The 19,921-nt window shown below is 31.6% G+C and overlaps 1 protein-coding gene across 3 annotated transcripts in view; it reads right to left on the reverse strand.

Annotated features, from left to right (window-relative positions):
- The window catches only part of LOC143044850 (uncharacterized), a 105,488-nt gene extending 86,547 nt beyond the window's left edge, over positions 1 to 18,941 (reverse strand). For all 3 annotated transcript variants that reach the window (XM_076217042.1, XM_076217041.1, XM_076217040.1), the window contains exons 1-15: positions 18,868 to 18,941; positions 15,855 to 15,977; positions 15,095 to 15,172; positions 13,974 to 14,051; positions 13,574 to 13,701; positions 12,736 to 12,841; positions 11,971 to 12,088; positions 11,471 to 11,568; positions 10,716 to 10,796; positions 9,622 to 9,706; positions 9,096 to 9,197; positions 5,025 to 5,056; positions 2,246 to 2,339; positions 1,641 to 1,732; positions 509 to 589 (exon numbers count right to left, since the gene is read on the reverse strand). In XM_076217042.1, coding sequence (XP_076073157.1) covers positions 509 to 589; positions 1,641 to 1,732; positions 2,246 to 2,339; positions 5,025 to 5,056; positions 9,096 to 9,197; positions 9,622 to 9,706; positions 10,716 to 10,796; positions 11,471 to 11,568; positions 11,971 to 12,088; positions 12,736 to 12,841; positions 13,574 to 13,701; positions 13,974 to 14,051; positions 15,095 to 15,172; positions 15,855 to 15,926 — 1,245 coding nt within the window. In that variant the 5' untranslated portion in view covers positions 15,927 to 15,977; positions 18,868 to 18,941. The remainder of the gene's footprint in view (positions 1 to 508; positions 590 to 1,640; positions 1,733 to 2,245; positions 2,340 to 5,024; positions 5,057 to 9,095; positions 9,198 to 9,621; positions 9,707 to 10,715; positions 10,797 to 11,470; positions 11,569 to 11,970; positions 12,089 to 12,735; positions 12,842 to 13,573; positions 13,702 to 13,973; positions 14,052 to 15,094; positions 15,173 to 15,854; positions 15,978 to 18,867) is intronic.
- Between the last annotated feature and the right edge of the window lie 980 nt (positions 18,942 to 19,921).

A 19,921-nucleotide genomic window follows, 5' to 3' on the forward strand; every position in this document is an offset into this window, starting at 1 on the left:
CGAGTTTTTGGTATTGAATAAATACAACCCCACATGCAGTTTTGTGAGTCCTTTCTTAGTATTGGTATAAGCATTTTTTCATCATTGACAGTTCAAATTTTTGTTCAGGTAAATTAATCAATGAGTGATATATTTCTCCTAGAAGAAATTTAAAGGTCCTGGTGAATAAACTATACAGAGAACAATACCTGTTGTATTTGTTAGATGGGACAATAGAACTGCCAAAAGTTTAAATCGACAGGTAACTTGCAATTGAATCTATGGAAAACTATCATAGGGTTCGCTATAATTATATTATTTATTTTCAGATTTGTAGACCACTAGTACGATGAAACCAGTACCAGCCGCTTATTATCGGTGTATTTATACAAAAATTCCACACTATTGTACTCATATTTTTAATAAAATATTTGCATGTCTCTTGAAAGGGTGTCTCCCATGTGAGAGTTTGTGATTATTTGATAAAAAATAACGTTCGTTTGAGTTTACGAATAAGAATTCTAATTACCTCAAAGGCTCTGATTTGTTCATTGATCCAAGGTTGTATTCTTGATTTTATTGGATACTTTGTCTTCAAATGTGTCTTAAGCTGAAAAATAAAATAAAAGTCTGAACACAATATCACAACTTTAAACATTTTAAAACAAGAATGTGTCCATAGTACACCGATGCCCCAATCGCACTATCATTTTCTATGTTTAGTGGACCGTGAAATTTGGGTCAAACTATAATTTGGTATTGCAACTAGAAAGATAATTTCATAAGTAACATGTGTACTTAGCTTCAAGTTGAAAGGACTTCAACTTCATCAAAAACTATCTTAATCAAAAAGTTTAACATGATGTGGGACAGACAGACGGACGAACGAACGACCAGACATACAAGCGGATTAATGAACGGATGAACGATCAAACAAACAGACGCACAGACAAGACAACATAATGCCCATAAATGGGGCAAAAAAATTATTTGAATTCTATATAAACTATTTTCAATTAATATATAAACTTTTAACTATAACACTTTATAGGACAATGTAGAATGCAAGGTATACTTTTTATTGGTCTACCAGTTTGGGCCTAATTGGGATTTTTACCATGAGCTTAAAAAAGTGGTAGGGAATACCGAATTGTGCTTATATGCTGCTTTTTAATATAACACGATTAACAATCAGTTTACCCCTTGAATTTGATATTGGAATTTTGTAATCATTGAAATTGTTAAATATTAAAATCAAAGCCAAAGGAGCTGAGGTAATTCAACATAAAATTTACAGAGTTGAACTTAATCAAATTTGGATTCGTGAACTGATTCTTTTTAAATATCTCTTAATAAAGTAAATTGGTTTTTTTTATTTTTCATGTTAGGGCTTTTTATAGTTTGCTATGTGGTATGTTTAATGTGTTCTGCTCATTACTGCATAAATCCATACAGTGACCTATAATTGCTAGCTTCTGCTTCATATCGTCTCTGCTGGAGAGTTGTCTCATTGGCAATCATGATGATGGAAGTGTTTTACGACCTTGACTGGATATACATCCCTCGCAAATCAAACCACATCTTCCTATTTTTATATTAAAAACTTGTAATAGCTAGCAGATGATTGGTCATATTATAGAATAATGCATTATGGGTCTAACCTCTGTTTTATGTTTAGTCATTTTATCTTGTACATTCTTCACAGCTTTCTTCATGGTTAGAACTGTCTTTGCTTGATCTACCAGCAGTGTACCTGTAATATTGTAATTCTATTTTTAGGATTTAATTTAATATTTGTCATTTTACTTTGAAATAATATAGAGCGCAACCTCTGTTCAATAGAAACATGGGAAATGTCATTTTCATTTTTTTTCTAATTTTGGGCTATTTTCACATTTCTTAAGCAGTGTGAGAAAAATCATTCTTCTTTGAATTTCCTACTGTGACATCATGTAAAATGGTGACCATGATATTTAAAAATCAAAAACTGAGCAATAACAAATCACAGGGAAAATATTCCTTGTCAGATTCACTCTGAATTAAGATGACCTTGACCTCAATTTTACACAAGGCTTTCTTGGTTAAGTTTTAGGTTTAAAGTCCAATTCTCAACAACTACAAATGCTCTGTTTTCAGTCAAAATGATTGGTTGATTGTTTGTTGGTTAACATATCTTTATATATATGCATGTTTAAAACAAGAAAGCGTAAAGTATCTTCTTCTTTGATAAATGTATTTTCTCTACAGTATCAAAAAAAAAATATACCTATTCCTTCTTGTAGATTGTCCAACTCTGTATTACTTTTTATTGCTTCAAATACCCTGTCTAAATACTCTTCTGTTATTGCCTCATTGATTTTCTGTAAATAATAAATACAATTCTTGTTATACACAAACAAAAGAATATTAGGCCACACCAATTTGATTCCTTGTTCGACGGACCCGCCCTCACCTATTTTTTTCAAAACAGAATTATTTTATTTTTTTTATATTCCTGCTTCCTGCATCCGGAAATGTAATCATGTCTATTTCCTGCACCGTTTTTTTGTAAATATTATAAAAAGATATCAACATTGGTTTCTTTCCCCCTTACTTACATTCCCTATCAAAAAATGTTCGTTGTTAGAATAAAGTACAAAGAACTTCCGAAGGATTTGCCTTCAACTGCAATTATATTGTATGCTGGCAAAACAAAACTATCTATAGCCGCTGCAGGTTTATGCACCTGTCCTGATTGATTCAGGGGCCTGTCGTTCAGCAGTTATCGTTTGTTGATGTTGTTCATTGGTATTTTCCCGTTTGGATATATATATAAATTAGATCGTTGGTTTTCCTGTTCGAATTGTGTACGCTAATAATTTTGGGATCCTTTATAGCTTGCTGTTTGGTCTGTATCAAAGCCCTGTTTTAAAAGGCTGTACTTTGACCTGTGTTTGTTATTGTCAGGTTGAGAACAACCCTCCCTCAGACAAGAGGTCATTTTACTGATGTAGAAAAGAAAATAGAAATACCAAGGATTTGTATAGTTCTTCTATACAAAACCTTTGAAAACTTAAAATTTGGTACTATAAAAGAGGAGAGTTACATCATATTTTAAACAACTTTTTCTAAAAGAGGGGTCCACTTATTTTGAATAATATTAAACTGTTAAAAAAAATGTGTTAATTTAACATAGTTAAAGTCCAGGAATATTACAAAATTCTTGGACATGTTTTGACCATTTAATACTAGATAGATATACAGTTCTTTGAGAAAATATGATCCCTTTTGTACAAACAAATATTATATTATAACTTATATTGATCCCTCATAAAACATGTAAAAGGGATATTTATAACATTAAGAGGTTATCCCAAACTGATTATGACTTGGATGGAGAATTGTCTCATTGTCAGTCACACATACATAGACCAGATTTAATTATTTCTTGGTGAACAGGGAAAAAATACTTCAGAAATGTCAATGTACAAGATATAAATCAAGTTTTATTATTGTCAAAACCTATTATTTTATGTTTACAAAAAAAAAATATAATCGCTCGCCTTTACTTTTCAAGCTTCGCCTCAAAAATTTGCAAATCAAATATTTTTTTATTAAAATTTTCAAATCGCTCGCTCGCCCCAAATTTTGGAGTCCAAAAATCCGTAGAACAAGAAATTAAATTGGTGTGGCCTTAGTAAAAAAAGAAAGAAATTTACAGCAATGCAACTTAATTTTGTACACTGTATTTGTAAGGATCAGTACTGTAATGACTTTGTTTTATTATTAAAGGATACAAGTACATTTATAATTTTAACATAAGTCGAGGGCTATTTAAAGTTGAAGACAACATTCTCTGAATTAATATATTTCATGGATTAAAGAAAAGTTAAAATTGAGAATGGAAATGGGGAATGTGTCAAAGCGACAACAAATCGACCATAGAGCAGACAACAGCCACAGGACACCAATGGGTCTTCAATGTAGCGAGAAACTCCCACACCTGTAGGCGTCCTTCAGCTGGCCCCTTAACAAATGTTTTGTGATAATGGACGTCATACTAAACTCAGAATTATACACAAGAAACTAAAATTCTATCTTTATGTTTACCTAATTATGTGGTTTTGGGAAAATTTGTACTATCATTTTCTATTTTCAGTCGACCATGAAAATCTCTAATTTGGTATTAAAATTAGAAAGATCATATCATAGGGAACATGTTTACACAGTTTCAAGTTGATTGGACTTCAACTTCATCAAAAAATACCTTAACCAGAAACTTTAACTTGAAGCAGGACAGACAGACGCACAGACCAGAAAACATAATGCCCATAAATGGGAAATAAAAATCCAAATTCTATCAATATTAATAGATAATATTTCAGCTTTAAACTGGTATCTTTAAAAATTTTGTTATTCTATTTATTGCATATTCTCAAAAGGATTAGACCACAGTTAATCTCACTTAAATCATTCTTCCACTTTGAAATATTTACCGAATTTAGGCGTGTAAAGTATGCAGTTATATATAATATGCACTACCTTTTCAACTGTAAAATCTTGGCAAATATTAACTTGAGATTATATTTATTTCAAAAGAGTACTCTCATGAATCTGATGTTCAGTGGTTGTCATCTGTTTTTGTGGTTCATAAGTGTGTCTCTTTCTTATTTATATAGATTAGACTGTTGGTTTTCTTGTTAGAATGGTTTTACACTAGTAATTTTTAGGGCCCTTTATAGCCTCTATGTTGAAGGCTGTACCTTGACCTATAATGGTTTACTTTATAATTTGTTACATGGAAGCTTTTATAGCTGACTATGCGGTATGGGCTTTGCTCATTGTTGAAGGCCGTACGGTGACCTATAGTTGTTAATGTCTGTGTCATTTTGGTCTTTTGTGGATAGTTGTCTCATTGGCAATAATACCACATTTTCTTTTTTATATTGTCTCATTGGCACTCATACCACATCTTCCTACATCATTTTCAGAAACTTCAATTCTAAGGCAAAAAGGTTCCTTTGCTCATCTCCTCCCCTTGTTTTAAGTGTGAAGTAAGAACAAACCTTTGACATTTCTTTATTTGAAAGACCTTGCCCTGAAAAAGAAAAACAGAGTAATAATCAAGGACAATATCATTGGTGGCATTCATTCTCTAGTTTTATGTTCTACTATGTTAAGGTGGTACCTAACACTACAGGGAGATAACTCTGTAAAATCAGCAGAATGTTTTAATGACGTTGTGTTGTTAAGGGAATATTAAGCATCTCAATGATCAAAATAAGTGTTTGTCAAACTGCTATATAACCAGTCAAATTTTTTTGATTAAACGGTTGGTTCAAACTTTTTTTTTTTTTTTATTTTTTTGTTAAAGGGTCAAAGTAAATACTGTGCCAAATTAATTTTAGTGAAAGTGTTGGTTACCACCTTAATGTTGATATTCTGAACTTGCACTCCAACTTTTAACCCTGAAATTTTATATTAGATATGTAGTACATCATTTGAAGTATTTGTGGTTCCAAAAATGGATATTGTCATTAATGGGTCTTTAATTTTAGTTCAAAAAATGATCATTATTGCATAAAAATAGAAATAATTGATGAATATTGATAAAATACAATGTGAGAACCCAAAACATTGTAGATTAATCTGGTATTTTCAACACAATTAAAAATTTATAACATTTTATTGGTAGAAAAATACAATAATTGAGAGCAAAAAATACTTAATACAGTCAAACTGCAACATATATCGACTAAGATGGGTTTTTTTGGCTTTTGTTTTAAATTCATGCTCAAAATACAATATGCATACTACGAGGCAAAGTGTAAAATATTTCAGATTGGAAAAGTTTAATTGCAAAAATAGTAGAAAACATGGAGGTAAGGTCAAAATATGAATAAACATCAAATATGCATTTTTAAATCTAGGTTTAAACAAATTTTAGGACAAGTCAAATTTGGAATAGAGGTCACGTATGCATTTGTTTTTTTAATCTGAAATCAAACAATTTTTGGAACCTAAGACATATGTTTATAAGGTATGAAGTATCCAAGTCTTTTAACTTTCAAAAAAATCTAGAAACAAAAGTTTCATGATGACACCTTCACCAGATTAGCATCTCAGTGTCTGCAATGCATACTGTAACTTTGGTCACAGACAATCAAAAATATACCCAAATTGTGTGTTACGAAAATTTTAGTAAATATAATATAAGAAATATCCCTGTTGTCTTTCTCTGAATATATATTATGCTTTATATAGTCCAAATACAATAGCTTATCTAGTTATACTATAAAGGTTTCTTAATTATGAATCAAATATGCTGCATCTGATAGTGTTCACATTTTCAAATGATTTTTTTTATTATTCCTCAGAAATTCATACAAGTATTAAAAAAAAATCTTTTAACTTGTAAAATTGATTTGATATTACCAACATCTATCTTAACATTTGTTAGGAATTTAAATATCTATTGTTTTGGGGAAACAAATTACTGCAGATGACTACTTTGCCTTAAATCTGATTGGAGGTATATCAGATTTAAATCTAAATTTTGGTTTCAACATCATATATGTTTTATAAAACATTTCTATTAACATAAACAGAATTGATAAATAGAAAATTTCTTAAACTTAATATGATTTTGTCTGTAAAAGTTTTAAAGCAGTATACAGAAAAAAAGCTTCCAAGTACATACTAAATTACACATTTTTTAAAAGAATTTATTAAAATTCTGTGTACATCTTGAGAAATAAGACTTTTCTTAAACTCAATAATTCATAAATGGGTGAATCTTTAAAATCAAGGAGAAAAATTTCAAGAATACATTATTATCTTATGCTAATCATTTAGTAGAATACATGAATGCTACAAAAAATATATAGTCTACCTCTTCTAGATAACACAGAAGGTATCTATTACTCAAGGGAAGTAATCCTGCACCCAAATTATTACCAATACAGTGAAACCTGTTCAAACCGAACACCCACATGACTTTGCGTTTTGTTCGGTTTTCACAGGTGTTCGGATTGTAGAGGTAAACGGAAGCCGACACCAAAATAATTTGGGCATTTACTGACAAGGGATAATAGGTGACACAACAGACGACAGTTTATTTTTGTGTTGATTTAGATGTAAATGTAAAAATAAAAGAAGATGAAGATAGACGTTTTGCTACATTTTTGTTTATAAATCAAACGCCACTCCGTCAATCACGCTCGTAGTTGGGAGATGTCCGACGTCGAGCGATTTTGTTTTTATAATTATTTTCTCATCCGTTAATTCACTGACCAATTCAGATTCACAGTCACTGTCAAATGACGATTCCGTAGTTGAATCGGGAACGTCATTGTACACACGAGTTCTCGGACTAAACTGGTCACCCGCTGATTGATACTTCGGCACACGATAACAGTGAAACAACAGCAGGGGTGTAGTTTATTCTCGGACTTTATCATTGCTAAATAGCTAACAGAAGTCTTCGGGAGCATTCAAATCAAATGTATAGGGCCTCTAAAGGGAATCCAGCAATCAAAATCCATTGACCTTGTTGTGTTGCACGACTTCTTAATTCGGTGAAAGGCTTTAAAACCATTATTTGATTAAACAGTTTAGCTACAGAATGGCAGTTTCGATTTTGTGGCCGTAATTATTTGAGTAAGGTGCATTTAATTGATCTGCGGGAAAGTTCTTTTCTTGTCATTATCGGCGATGGGGGTAGCTGACCAGTTTAACGTTTCTTTACAAAAAATCACTTTATACATGGGCATCGACATGCTAATTAGTTTGTAATAACAACTCACAAGTTCATTAAACCTCAAATACCTTCGGGGATACCTTGCATCCCGTGTTTGTTTAATTAAATCATGCAAATAATTAATAATATTTTATTGTTTTGATTGGTATTGATTGATTTTGACAGGTAATTTTAGATACAAATTTACTAACGAGCCTTCAAAAAGTGTTCGGAATTCGGTGTTGACAGGGTTCGGTTTTTTCAGGTTAGATTAACGTTAATTGATAGGGAACTTTTGTGGGACTTTGAAATTTGTTCGGTTTAAACTGAAATTCGGTTTTATCAGGGTTCGGTTTACCCAGGTTTCACTGTATCTATTGGGTAACTATGTTGTACTTAAAACTAGAACTATCATATAATTCAAAACTATTTCATTCAATAAAGTTCAAATGGTAAAACAGTAAAAGCCTATATCACTTCTTTAAATAATTTAATATCAAACATAGAGAAAAGTAACTCATGCACATTTTTAAGGCTTGGCAAGCATGCTACAATACCTGAAAATGACACTGTAAAATAAAAATCAAAAATCAACTTATCATATTCAAAGGATCATTTTTTATTTAGGCGACTAGTTAACATTAAATACTTTTAAATCAATATATTTCCAGTTTCATACACTGAAAATCATTGAGAGTAAATAACTAAGTGTTTTCAACCGGGTTCAATTGTCCGTAGAGCCAAAGCAGCCAATTGAAAGCTGATAAATCGCTTGCTAATTTTTTCTTTCTCAATTTTCAAATAGAATTCTGTATGTTTGTGCCTGTCCCAAGTCAGGAGCCTGTAATTCAGTGGTTGACGTTTGTTTATGTGATACATATTTGTTTTTTTTTCATTTTTTGTACATAAATTAGGCTGTTAGTTTTAATGTTTGAATTGTTTTACATTGTCATTTAGGGGCCTTTCATCGCTGACTATGCGGTATGGGCTTTGCTCATAGTTGAAGGTCGTACAGTGACCTATAGTTGTTAATTTCTGTGTCATTTGGTCTCTTGTGGAGAGTTGTCTCATTGGCAATCATACCACATCTTCTTTTTTATATAGCAGTATTGTGCAGAATTGTTTAAACATTTATGCTCAAAGAAAAGCTGTATTATCAAACTTTTAAGAAAAAAAGAATAAAGAAACTTTTCATGTTTCAATACTCCTCCATACTTTATTTAAAGTAGATTAAGACATGTATTTTTTTCTAAAACTAATCACTTTCTTATCATATGTTGCTTACAGGTAAAAAATAAAAATCTTACAATACAAAACTCTAACCATTTTCATTGTTACAACAAAAATGACACTAGACAAAATAAAAACATATTAAAATAGTAACTACTATTTTCGATACCTTGTAAATCTTGCATCATTTTTAGTCTGTACTGGACATACCATCCTCGAGACCCTCTGTCTAAGATACTGCTCAATATTGGTAAACAATTGTTTATCAGATCTGAAAATAGAAAATTAATTGTTACATTACAAAACTTTAAAATTTGACTTTCAGACATTGACATTTTTGATTTATAAAAATTATACAGTTTTGGTAATTCAATTTCATAATAATACTTGTACCAAGTAAGGGATCAAAAATAGGTTGCCAAAATAAAGTAAGTCATAGTGACAAAAATATAACTTAGCTGTGTTATACAATATAAGTGTTGAATAATTGTTTTGTTTTAAATTAGGCCTTTAATGTTCTGGCTTGAAATGATTCACATTATTCATGTCACTAACTTTTTTTACAGTATGGGTTTTTCCCTTTGTTGGTTGAGGTCCTCCAACACATTGGGGACAAAAAAAGGTCAGACATCTGTTTGATTTCAGAATTTCATGACAGAATAAAACCATGGTAACACTACAGCATTCTTACAAACCTTTGTTGAATAATCTCAGATCTATATCTAGTTTATTTGGTGTTTGGTAAGAGTATGGTATTGGAGGAGGTCTTAAAGCTGTAGTCTGAAATGTACAAATTATAAAGAAAAGATTTAATTATAAAACTTATAAAAAACATATAATTCTAATTCAACTGAAATGCCTCCCAAGTCCCAACTATACTGTACAGATATGAAACAACCTATGTGATTTATTTATAAAAATCTCAGCCCTTTTTATCAACATTTTTTTCTACACATATAAATTTGATACGGGTCAATGTGTGAACAACTTTAAATATATCTTGCCTTTGTAAACTACTGTGCATTCATTTATTTTCGTGGGTACCAATTTTCGTGGATTAAAGAAAACTTACATGCTCCTGGATATTTGACTTCGTGGTTTTGCCCAGTCTCCATACAAGCCTAGTAGAAAATTTGTCATTTGTTGAACATTTGAATTCGTAGTTTACCTTTACCCACGAAATCCACAAAAATTAGTATCCAACAAATAATAATGAATCGACAGTATCAACAATTTTAATAATTGATGATAACACCAGACAGAGCTCACCTAAGCCTTGCATTGACACCTATCATCCCAGGTGAGACAAAAAAGATGCCAAATAACCAAATATACTGAATAATTATGAAATAACATTATTTTTTATATTTTAACAAATTTGATGACAAGTAGGGTTTCATGTTCAACTGTATTTTCACAGCAAAACTGAAAATGGAATATAGAAAGGTGATATTGCACACTTATTTTTAAAATATCTACAAATACAAATCTAAAAAAAACTCAATACTTTGTGATGCAGTCGTAACAACTAAATAATCAAATTAATTTCTGTTCTACTTTATGCAGTATATTTTTGCAAATATTTTTAAGGATTAAGGAAATCTGCATGTTTTGTGGATATTTGTGTTTTTTGACAAATGTAGCAGACAAGGTTTTTATTTTGCTTGGAACATTTAAATTCATGTTAAACCTCTAACAACAAAAAACATATAATTAGTACTCCATGAAAAATAATAAATTAACAGTTCTTACTACTAAAATAGAGAAACTTTTCACAACAAAATCTTACCTGAGTTTTCTCTGACTGTAACTCTTCACACTTTTGTTTTACATAGCTGCAAAAAGCTTCAAAGTCTTTCATCGAATTTTGCTGCAAAGCAAATATTTGTTGTTGGTTTATTATATATGTCAAATGTGTTGGAAAAAAATCAGACCTTTAATACTTCTATAATTATTTGTTCCATCATATCTTTTCTATTATCACATGTAAATATTTTACCGAGGAAAAAAATAATTGTAAGAAAGTTAATTTCAAAAAGATGTGTTTGTTCTCAGATCGAAGGCTTCCACTTGCGCCCTGTGCGACACATGGCGCTAATGGAAGATGCTTTCTTGCTATTGTTGTCAACTATTAATATGGACACACAAAAGTTAATCATTATATCACAAACTCAACTGTTTATTCTTTCCCTATGATAATACAATTAAATTGGGAATTCAAAGTTATCCAACCATATGTTTCAAGACTTTATTTAGGAGCGAGAGACAAGTTAATAAATCGTTCAATTATAATAAAATTGAGAATGGAAATGGGGAATGTGTCAAAGAGACGACAACCCGACCATAGAACAGACAACAGCAGAAGGTCACCAACAGGTCTTCAATGCTGCATGAAATTCCCGCACCCGGGATCTATATCAACTCATGTTTTGCCATGCTTTGATTGCAGTGGCTTTTTGCCCCGCTTTGATTTCTGTGGCTTTTTGCCTTGCTTTGATTTCTGTGGCTTTTTGCCCTTTATTATCACACAATAAAGAGGTTTACCTTAATTGTTAGTTCTGCCACCAAGTATTTCATATGTTCATCTAAAATCTTCTGTTCAATGCTTTCTAAACATGTTGATGGCATACCTATCACAATATCTACAATAGATAACTATTTCTTATTTGTTTGGACTACCAAATTAGTTTTAAATAAATGCACAAATCACATTCTCAACCTATTTTGTGCATTTTTCTTTTGATCTTTTTTTGTGATAATTTTTCACATCATGCTACTTGCTTGATATGGAAAATTATTGCTAGAAACTTAGGAGGCATGTGGCATTGCTAATGAAATTGACATAAAATTGACAACGTCGTGAAAGGTCACGATAAACAATTTGTTGCGCTTTGTTGTCTATTGTTTGTCTTTTGGCGGTCTTTTAGTTTGTTGCCATGACATTGTCAGTTTATAGTCAACTCATGAGCTTTAATATATTCCTTTGGTACCTCCATCTTTCTTTTAATAAAATCAAATATACATGAAACGGGTCAGACACTTACCTAAAAGTTTGACAAGGCCTTTTCCAATGCTTTTTATAGATTCTGACACGCTGAAGAAATCTGATGCAAATCGGTTTCTAGCTGTGATAATTAATATTCTTAATGACAAAGCTAAATCCTGAAACACAAGCGACAATAATATAATAATGAAACAGTCTCATCAATTGTTGGCCTTAACTAAAAAATAATAAGCCAGTAATTTTGTTTTACATATTTTATTCTTATGAATGATTTTAAGTGTTTGGAACAACAAACTTAATAGAAAACCAGAAAAAGTGCAGATGCTTTTAATTGCAATGTTAAAGAATTATCATCCAATTTTTTTTTTTAATGAAAAAGATTTCTTGAAATTTGGAAATGCACATTCATGTACACATCATTTTGTAAATTGAATATATCTGAGTATATATCATAATTAAATTGCATAGCACAGACATGGATATAAAGGGGGGGGGGGGTATCCCCCATGGTAGGTGTTGACCTGAATTCTGAAAATCTTTATCATATAAAAGAAAAACTTTTAAACAGGCATTCAAATCATGATCTTGGAAGGATATTTAAGCCCATATAAACTAATTTCAACAATATAGTAGTAGATTAAGAGCACTTATGACAATATTAGAGGAGATTAGGTCCTCTTGCACTTAAAACCACCCATGAAAATTTTGAAAAGTTGGCATGTATGATAGATATATGTAATTACACTTTGTGCAATCGTGTTCAAAAACTATTCTTTTTATAATTCATATTTAAAGAAATACTTACATCATAAAATGTATTCTGAGCATTCGTTGACCCTTTCTGTAGAAGGTTTGACAGTCTCCATCTGTGAACTTGACCTTGAAAATTTATGCTGTCAACTTCAAATTCCCTGCAAAATTTTCAGAATTTCATTAATTTTGATTCATATCAATTATATAATGATACATCTATTTACACTACCAAAAACTTTCCATATTTTTTTTAACAAGACTATGAATCATCCTGGCTCATACATTTACTATTTAAAGTCAATATTATGAATCTAACCTAGCTGACAATTTATATACTATTTCCCAGTTTTCTGAGATTTTAGTTTAATACATTTTGTAAACTAGATGTGTTGTGATCTCTTTTAACATGTACACCAATCAGCCTCAGTGGTCATGTAAGAGAATGCAGGATTAATAAAAGAACAGAGTTCCGATGTCCCCAGCCTGCATTACACATATCTTACATTTCCAGGGCCTGGAGGCATAAATCTTTTTAAAGAGTTGACATTCCAGAAATTATAGAACTTGTCCCAGACATTACTGATATAAATCTAAAACGAGTTATGCAGATGACAAAAATGGGAGGTTGTATGTTCAATTTCTTGCCAGGTCAAACTAATTCATTCAAAACTGGTATTTGTTACTTCATCAACAAATTTGTGGAATTGAGGTGGAAACTATAGACTAGTCAGTTTGAAATTACAATAATGTGTCTTGAAATCTCACAATTTGTATGACATTCACTACCACACTTAAACATATGGCTCAGCATGTCAGTTAAGAACTAAGGCAAGATATTTTTGACTGCACTCATGTTTTGATATTTTATTAATATTTAGTAATACCCTCACCCTGTCTTCCAAACTTGCTGAAGCTGCTTATCTGTTAAAGACTTCAATGCACCTGCAGAATTAAGTGCAACCTGTTCTAATTCATCAAATGTTGGAGCTTTAAAAAGGTCCCTGAAAACTTGTTCAGTCTAAAAAAAACAACAGTGAAACACATCTTAAAAATTTGCATCACATTCGTTTACATGTAAAAAAAAAAACATTTGCTTTGCTTTTTAAACCATACAAATGTTCAGCTGAACAAAAACTTCAAGTTATAACATTGAGTTAAAATTTTCAGACTTGCAATGGTGAAATTCATATGTTTAGTATAAAAGGATATTATATTTTATCTATTGTTGAAAAGATCATTGTTCACAATATACTGAAGGTGATAACATCGAACTCCTAAGACAACACATACCTGAGTTTTACCATCAGTAACAGACTGGGGTAGCACTATTGGGAAAGTTTTCCAATGATACAACATACTCTCTGCCAACTGTATAAATAAAAATATTTGATTTGATTTTCACTTTTTTTATATTTTGAGGCGGCCAGTTTTTCTAAGTGGAGGAAGCCAGATTGTCAGAGAAAACCATCAACCTTTGATAGGAAAACTGACAATCCTAGTCAATTAAGATTGGAGTAGAGTGAATCTGCACGAGCAGGGTTCCAATTCACAACATCAGTGTTGAGTGGCTAGTGATTACAGAGTAACTACTTAGACACTTGGCCACCAAAAATAAAAATATAAAAGAATATTTACTAATGATAGAGTAAGTGTGATAAGGTTTGTATTTTGTAAGTAATCATTACCTCTTATTTAAAAACCAGCGAATAGATCAGGGAACCTATTCTGTTATTTCAATTCATGCATCATTTATCTTGCAATATTGCGTACTTTGAACACGCATTCAAGAGCTGACCAAAACTTAGAGGTAGGTCAGAACAGGCATGATCATCAGTAATTTTGGTTAAATTCATATGACTGAGGTCTACTTAAAGATCATATTGTTGTTCTTCAGTCATGTATAGTTTAAAATTTGAATAAAGATGTAATTAGACTATTAGATTTTGCCACTATTTATCTTATTTATTCTATTTTGATAGAGTATTTAGTATTACACACATGAATGTATTTGGTTCAGATTAAAAATATATAAACCAGTAAGATATATCTATAATAAGGCCAAATAAAAATATATGTGTGGTTCCAGTGACCCTACCTTCCCTACTTTTTTATCTTGAAATTAGCCTACCCTAAAGATTTTATTGTCATTTTTCATTAAGCACTGTTAAAGTCAGAATGATGCTCCCATAGACTAAATGTAAAAAAAAAAACATTAAAAAAAATCCTTACCTACCTACCCTAACTTTTTTTCAGATGTAACTGGAACCACATATACTATTTTATTTGGCCTAATTTAATTTTACATTGGGAAGCTTAATATTTCTTGAACAATAGAATGTAATTAAAACGTTCAACTAATTTTACAGAGTTATCTCCCTGTTGTGGTATGTATATCCATAAGTAAAACAAACCTGTTTGATCTGTTTCATCACTTCTGCCATGTCCACAGGAACTTTAGACAAATCCAGCGGGAAAGTCAGAGGTTCCTTCTATAACACATAAAATTTTTCAAAAATTATATTTAATTGTTGCATATTATCAATGTATTATATAAACATGTACATGTCCTTGCTTTTTACATATAACTGTGAAAGAAATCAAACCTTTCCACAGAATCAATTGCTCTTTGTCAGATTATTCATTTTTTTGCAAATGGAACATTCCTATTGAATATCAATGACTTACTTTTACATTTTCAGCTTTATAATCGGGTTTAATTACAAGCATCTTCAAAAGACAATAGATCATCAATAAATTTTATATATATATATATATATATATATATATATATATATATATATATATAAACAAAATATAATCTTTAAATCAACATGGATTATGGTAATCAAAGCATCGTAGATGTTGTGATCCAGCCAATAGCTTGTCTGACATTTTTTCTGACATTACTTTAATATTTCTATTGTTATTTTCATTTCCATAATCTTTTATACAGTTTCTATGATATTGCCCAAAGATGTAGATGAGGGCAAATTTTAATATATTCCCAATTTAATCAACCAAATTTTTCCCCCAAAAAGGACGGGCTTGGCACCCCAGGGCCCCCTCTAGATCCGCCTTTGTCAATTTATAAGCTTAAAACTTTTAACAGGAAATATTTTTGAACTACCAAAAAGAGATATACTTATACTACTGGGAACTACAAGGACTTACTTCAGGGTCCATACTCCTCGTTCTTCTGTCAGTTTCCGTACTCTTCGGTCTTCTATTAGGTTCTTCAGTCATACCTCCTGCTGTCCTTTACATGTATTTCATCTTAGTTAAATAAAAAAATACCTAAAAAAAAATTCAAAAATCATATTAAAAAGCATAAATACCATAACCATCAACTCGACAGCTTACAAATGTATAACACTAATTTCAGTGAAAAGAAAAACAAAAATTGGTATCCAACCAATATAATGAATCCACAGTATTATATCTGCTAGGAGAGTGGAATCATTGCAGAATTTGTATTCCTACTAAATAATTGCGTGCATTTATTACTGCAATTTTGCAATTTTAGACTAAAAATGCAATTTGAATTTTTGCGGTATTGAGGAAAAATCCTATTTAATTCATATAAAAAATTTCATAATGAATTATTGCAATTATTACCCTGTTGCATTTTTGCAACAATAAAAATGCTGCGATAATTTTTGAATTTACAGTATTAGAATTATAATTTCCTCTGACAATACCACTATATGTATAGTTAACATAAATTAAGAAAATGTGGTATGATTGCATACGAAACAATTATCCAACCAACAGCCTGATTTATATAGAAAACAACACAGCAAACATTGCTTAACATGCTCCCAAAGGCAGTAATAATGGTAAAGTGGTCGATATTATGCTACACTACAGTGTTAAAATTTTTAAAAAACTCAGACAGCATGGGGAAAGAGTTCTTCGTTTCTTTATGCCTAGGTCACACATTATGAATCACCTCGCCGGATTCACTACAGATTAAATCTCACGGATGATCCCAGAAAGTTGTTTCCGTAGTCTGATAGGAACTGGTATAGATGCACAACAGTATAACTACAGGTTTTGTACCACGAATAATGAAGGACGGGTTCATTTTGGCAACATGAGTGATACAGGCTCTTACGGTAAGACACGGTTTATTACAGATATGACACAGTTTAGTATGCAACAACACGTGACCAGACTTATGTACTGCAATAGACAGCGGTTTGTTACGGTACAAGAAAGGCTTAGTACAAATGAGAAGGGTCTAATACGGGATAGTACAAACCAATAAAAAGGTTTGTGATACTTCATTTTTTAATTATGTATAGCAGTTTAACGTAGATTATTTTTTGTTGTTGTCAGATAAATTATTTTAGATCTGTCTGAACCATGTGATGTTCTTTGTACTGGCCATGGATAGGGAAATCAGTCCCTAGTCCACAATCATGATCTACTCTGCCTCCAATCACCTCTACATCTGTCACCAAGTTCCTCAACCACTGCCCTGTCATTTTGTGCCATATCAATGCCCAAATGCCAGTAATTATCTACAAGCAGCAGTTGTTGTATATTCATGTTGGTTAATGCTATGTATACCTCAAGGACAAGAGACAGAATAAGTTGGGGACTAAAACAGATCAGTATAGTCTTAGACGGTTTAGTAAGGATATTATAACTACTGTCGTTTGATCCTTGGTAAAATTTTGAACATGTTCAAAATTTGTCAAGGATATACAAGTACTTCAACATATAACTACGGATATAATACAGAAATCAACGCACTAATAAAGATTGCCTCGAATGATGCGGTTCATATCCATAGCTAATATGGCGTAAAATCCTTAATGTGTGACCTAGGCATTAAAATAAAAAAAAATCGAAAATCTTCTTCAAGAGGCAATTGAGTTTATGCAAATTTGTATCTGAGAAGCATACATTATTTCCCTTAAATAAGTCATTTCTGGAATCATGTCTCTCACCTAAAAAGGTCGTTAATTTTGCAGGCTTTTATGACGTCATTTATCAGTATCCCTACTCTATTAAAAGTTTCCAGCACTTTTATATTTTGTCCTTCTGTAGGGTAGTATAGAATTAATTAATGTGTCCGTAAGTACATGTATGTAGTCGTGATTGCCGTACTACTGGGGTAGGGTGACCATCTTAGTAGAATTTAATTTCCCAAATATTTTGTGCAGTATAAAATAAAACTTTTTCACCCCTTTGCTCAACATGTGTTGGAAATGACTATTCATACATTTTTGTCTTGTGGTGATGGAAGTCACATGGCAGATTCATCTAAAAACCGTATCCAAGAACTGGCCTATTCTATTGCCCATATACACCTTATCACTATTTGTCTGCCATTACTGGATATCACACAGGTTTCCGTAAAATTTTGACGTCACAAAACAAAACATCTGACGCCACAATGGAAAAGTGATTGTTTATGCGTCAAATGTTCAAGTGGCTGGTTCAGCCAAGATTAGCAATAAGGTAAAATTGAGAATGGAAATGGGGAATGTGCCAAAGAGACAACAACCCGACCATTGAAAAAAACAACAGCAGAAGGTCACCAACAGGTCTTCAATGTAGCGAGAAATTCCCGCACCCGGAGGTGTCCTTCAGCTGGCCCCTAAACAAATATATACTAGTTCAGTGATAATGAACGCCATACTAATTTCCAAATTGTACACAAGAAACTAAAATTAAAATAATACAAGACTAACAAAGGCCAGAGGCTCCTGACTTGGGACAGGCGCAAAAAATGCAGCGGGGTTAAACATGTTTGTGAGATCTCAACCCTCCCCCTATACCTCTAGTCAATGTAGAAAAGTAAACGCATAACAATACATTTGTAGGTGAATTGGTTCATGATATTGATAACCTAAAAGTTGAATAATAAAACAAAAACATACATCCTTAAGCTTTTGTTAAGGAGCTCATCGCGTACCACATGTTAGTTGCATTTTCTAAGTTTTTGACTTTGGTATGTTTTACTACAGAAAATAGTTGGAAAGGGAGTTAACCTCTACAGTTGGAAAAAAATGTGAAAATGATCATGATTTCATAATTTTCCTAGGTGTTTTGAACATTGACGTATAACTACAAGTGAAAATCTGTGCGACTTTTATATGCAATAGAACCTTAACATTTATTCAAGTGGTATATTTTCTTGACTTGACTCAATAAACTATATAAAATTCAAGACCTAGTGGTATTAGCTGAAAAGTCTTCTCGGTTCACTCAATTCTGATAGTCTCGGGTTTTTTCTATAAAATCGAGAATTTCTATCTCAACTTCCTTTTCCGGTTTATATATCACGTCGGTACCAATGCTTAAAATTTGTCTCTTTTAAATCCCAAATAATCATTGAGAAATATAAGTTTTTAATTGAAATCGGTGTTGGAAACATTATTTTAAAGCATGTTGATATGAAATATATTTACTTAAATTGAAAATGTTTTCTGATTAGTTGAATATAAGTGTGTTTTTCGTACCATGGTCCATTCCAGAAACATTAAGATGGCTTTATTCCATATTTTAACTGTGTTTGCTGGTTAGTTAGATGTTAAACGAAAATTATAATCAATGTGTAAATAGGCTGAGCACAACATGGCAAATGAAAATAATTCCTCGACATTATCCATGAATGCGACACATAATAAAATTGGTTTATGCACGATTGGGAAATATTCCATCAGATTTTATTACTAGTTTATGGGTTGTGTAACAAAAACCTTTCCTAAGTAGTGTCAGACGAAAATATATTCTAGTTGCAAGAATATGTGCTGTCCGGAGAGACGCATTTTTAAAAATTAAGGTCCCAAGCCCACAAATCTGGTAATACAATAGGTATTACACTAAGACCAGATACCCCCCCAAACCCTGGCTTCAAAAAATGTTTGAAATTTACTGCATAATATGGTTCCTACACATAATCTTGTCTCATCTAACCTGTGGTATACCAATGAGATAGTAGGTTATTCTTGGGTACCACGATTTCCTGAGGAAATACAAGAACAACGTAATATCCCAAAGACAAACTGATATATATCCTGATAAGACTTTTTATGGTGTTATACTGTGTTAAATTAGTGTAACCGCATACAATTACAAAATGTATAAGGTTTTAGGCGTTCATAATTAAAAGTTTACGCAATCTTCAGAAAATCGATTTGTACATCTTGCAGTGCTCTAGCTAGAAATCAAAAGGGGCAGGGTGCCAGTGGAGGGCAGGGCACTTTTTATGATAAGAAAAGGCA

This window comes from Mytilus galloprovincialis, chromosome 9 (genome assembly GCF_965363235.1).
Source record: "Mytilus galloprovincialis chromosome 9, xbMytGall1.hap1.1, whole genome shotgun sequence".
Lineage (NCBI taxonomy): Eukaryota > Metazoa > Mollusca > Bivalvia > Mytilida > Mytilidae > Mytilus > Mytilus galloprovincialis.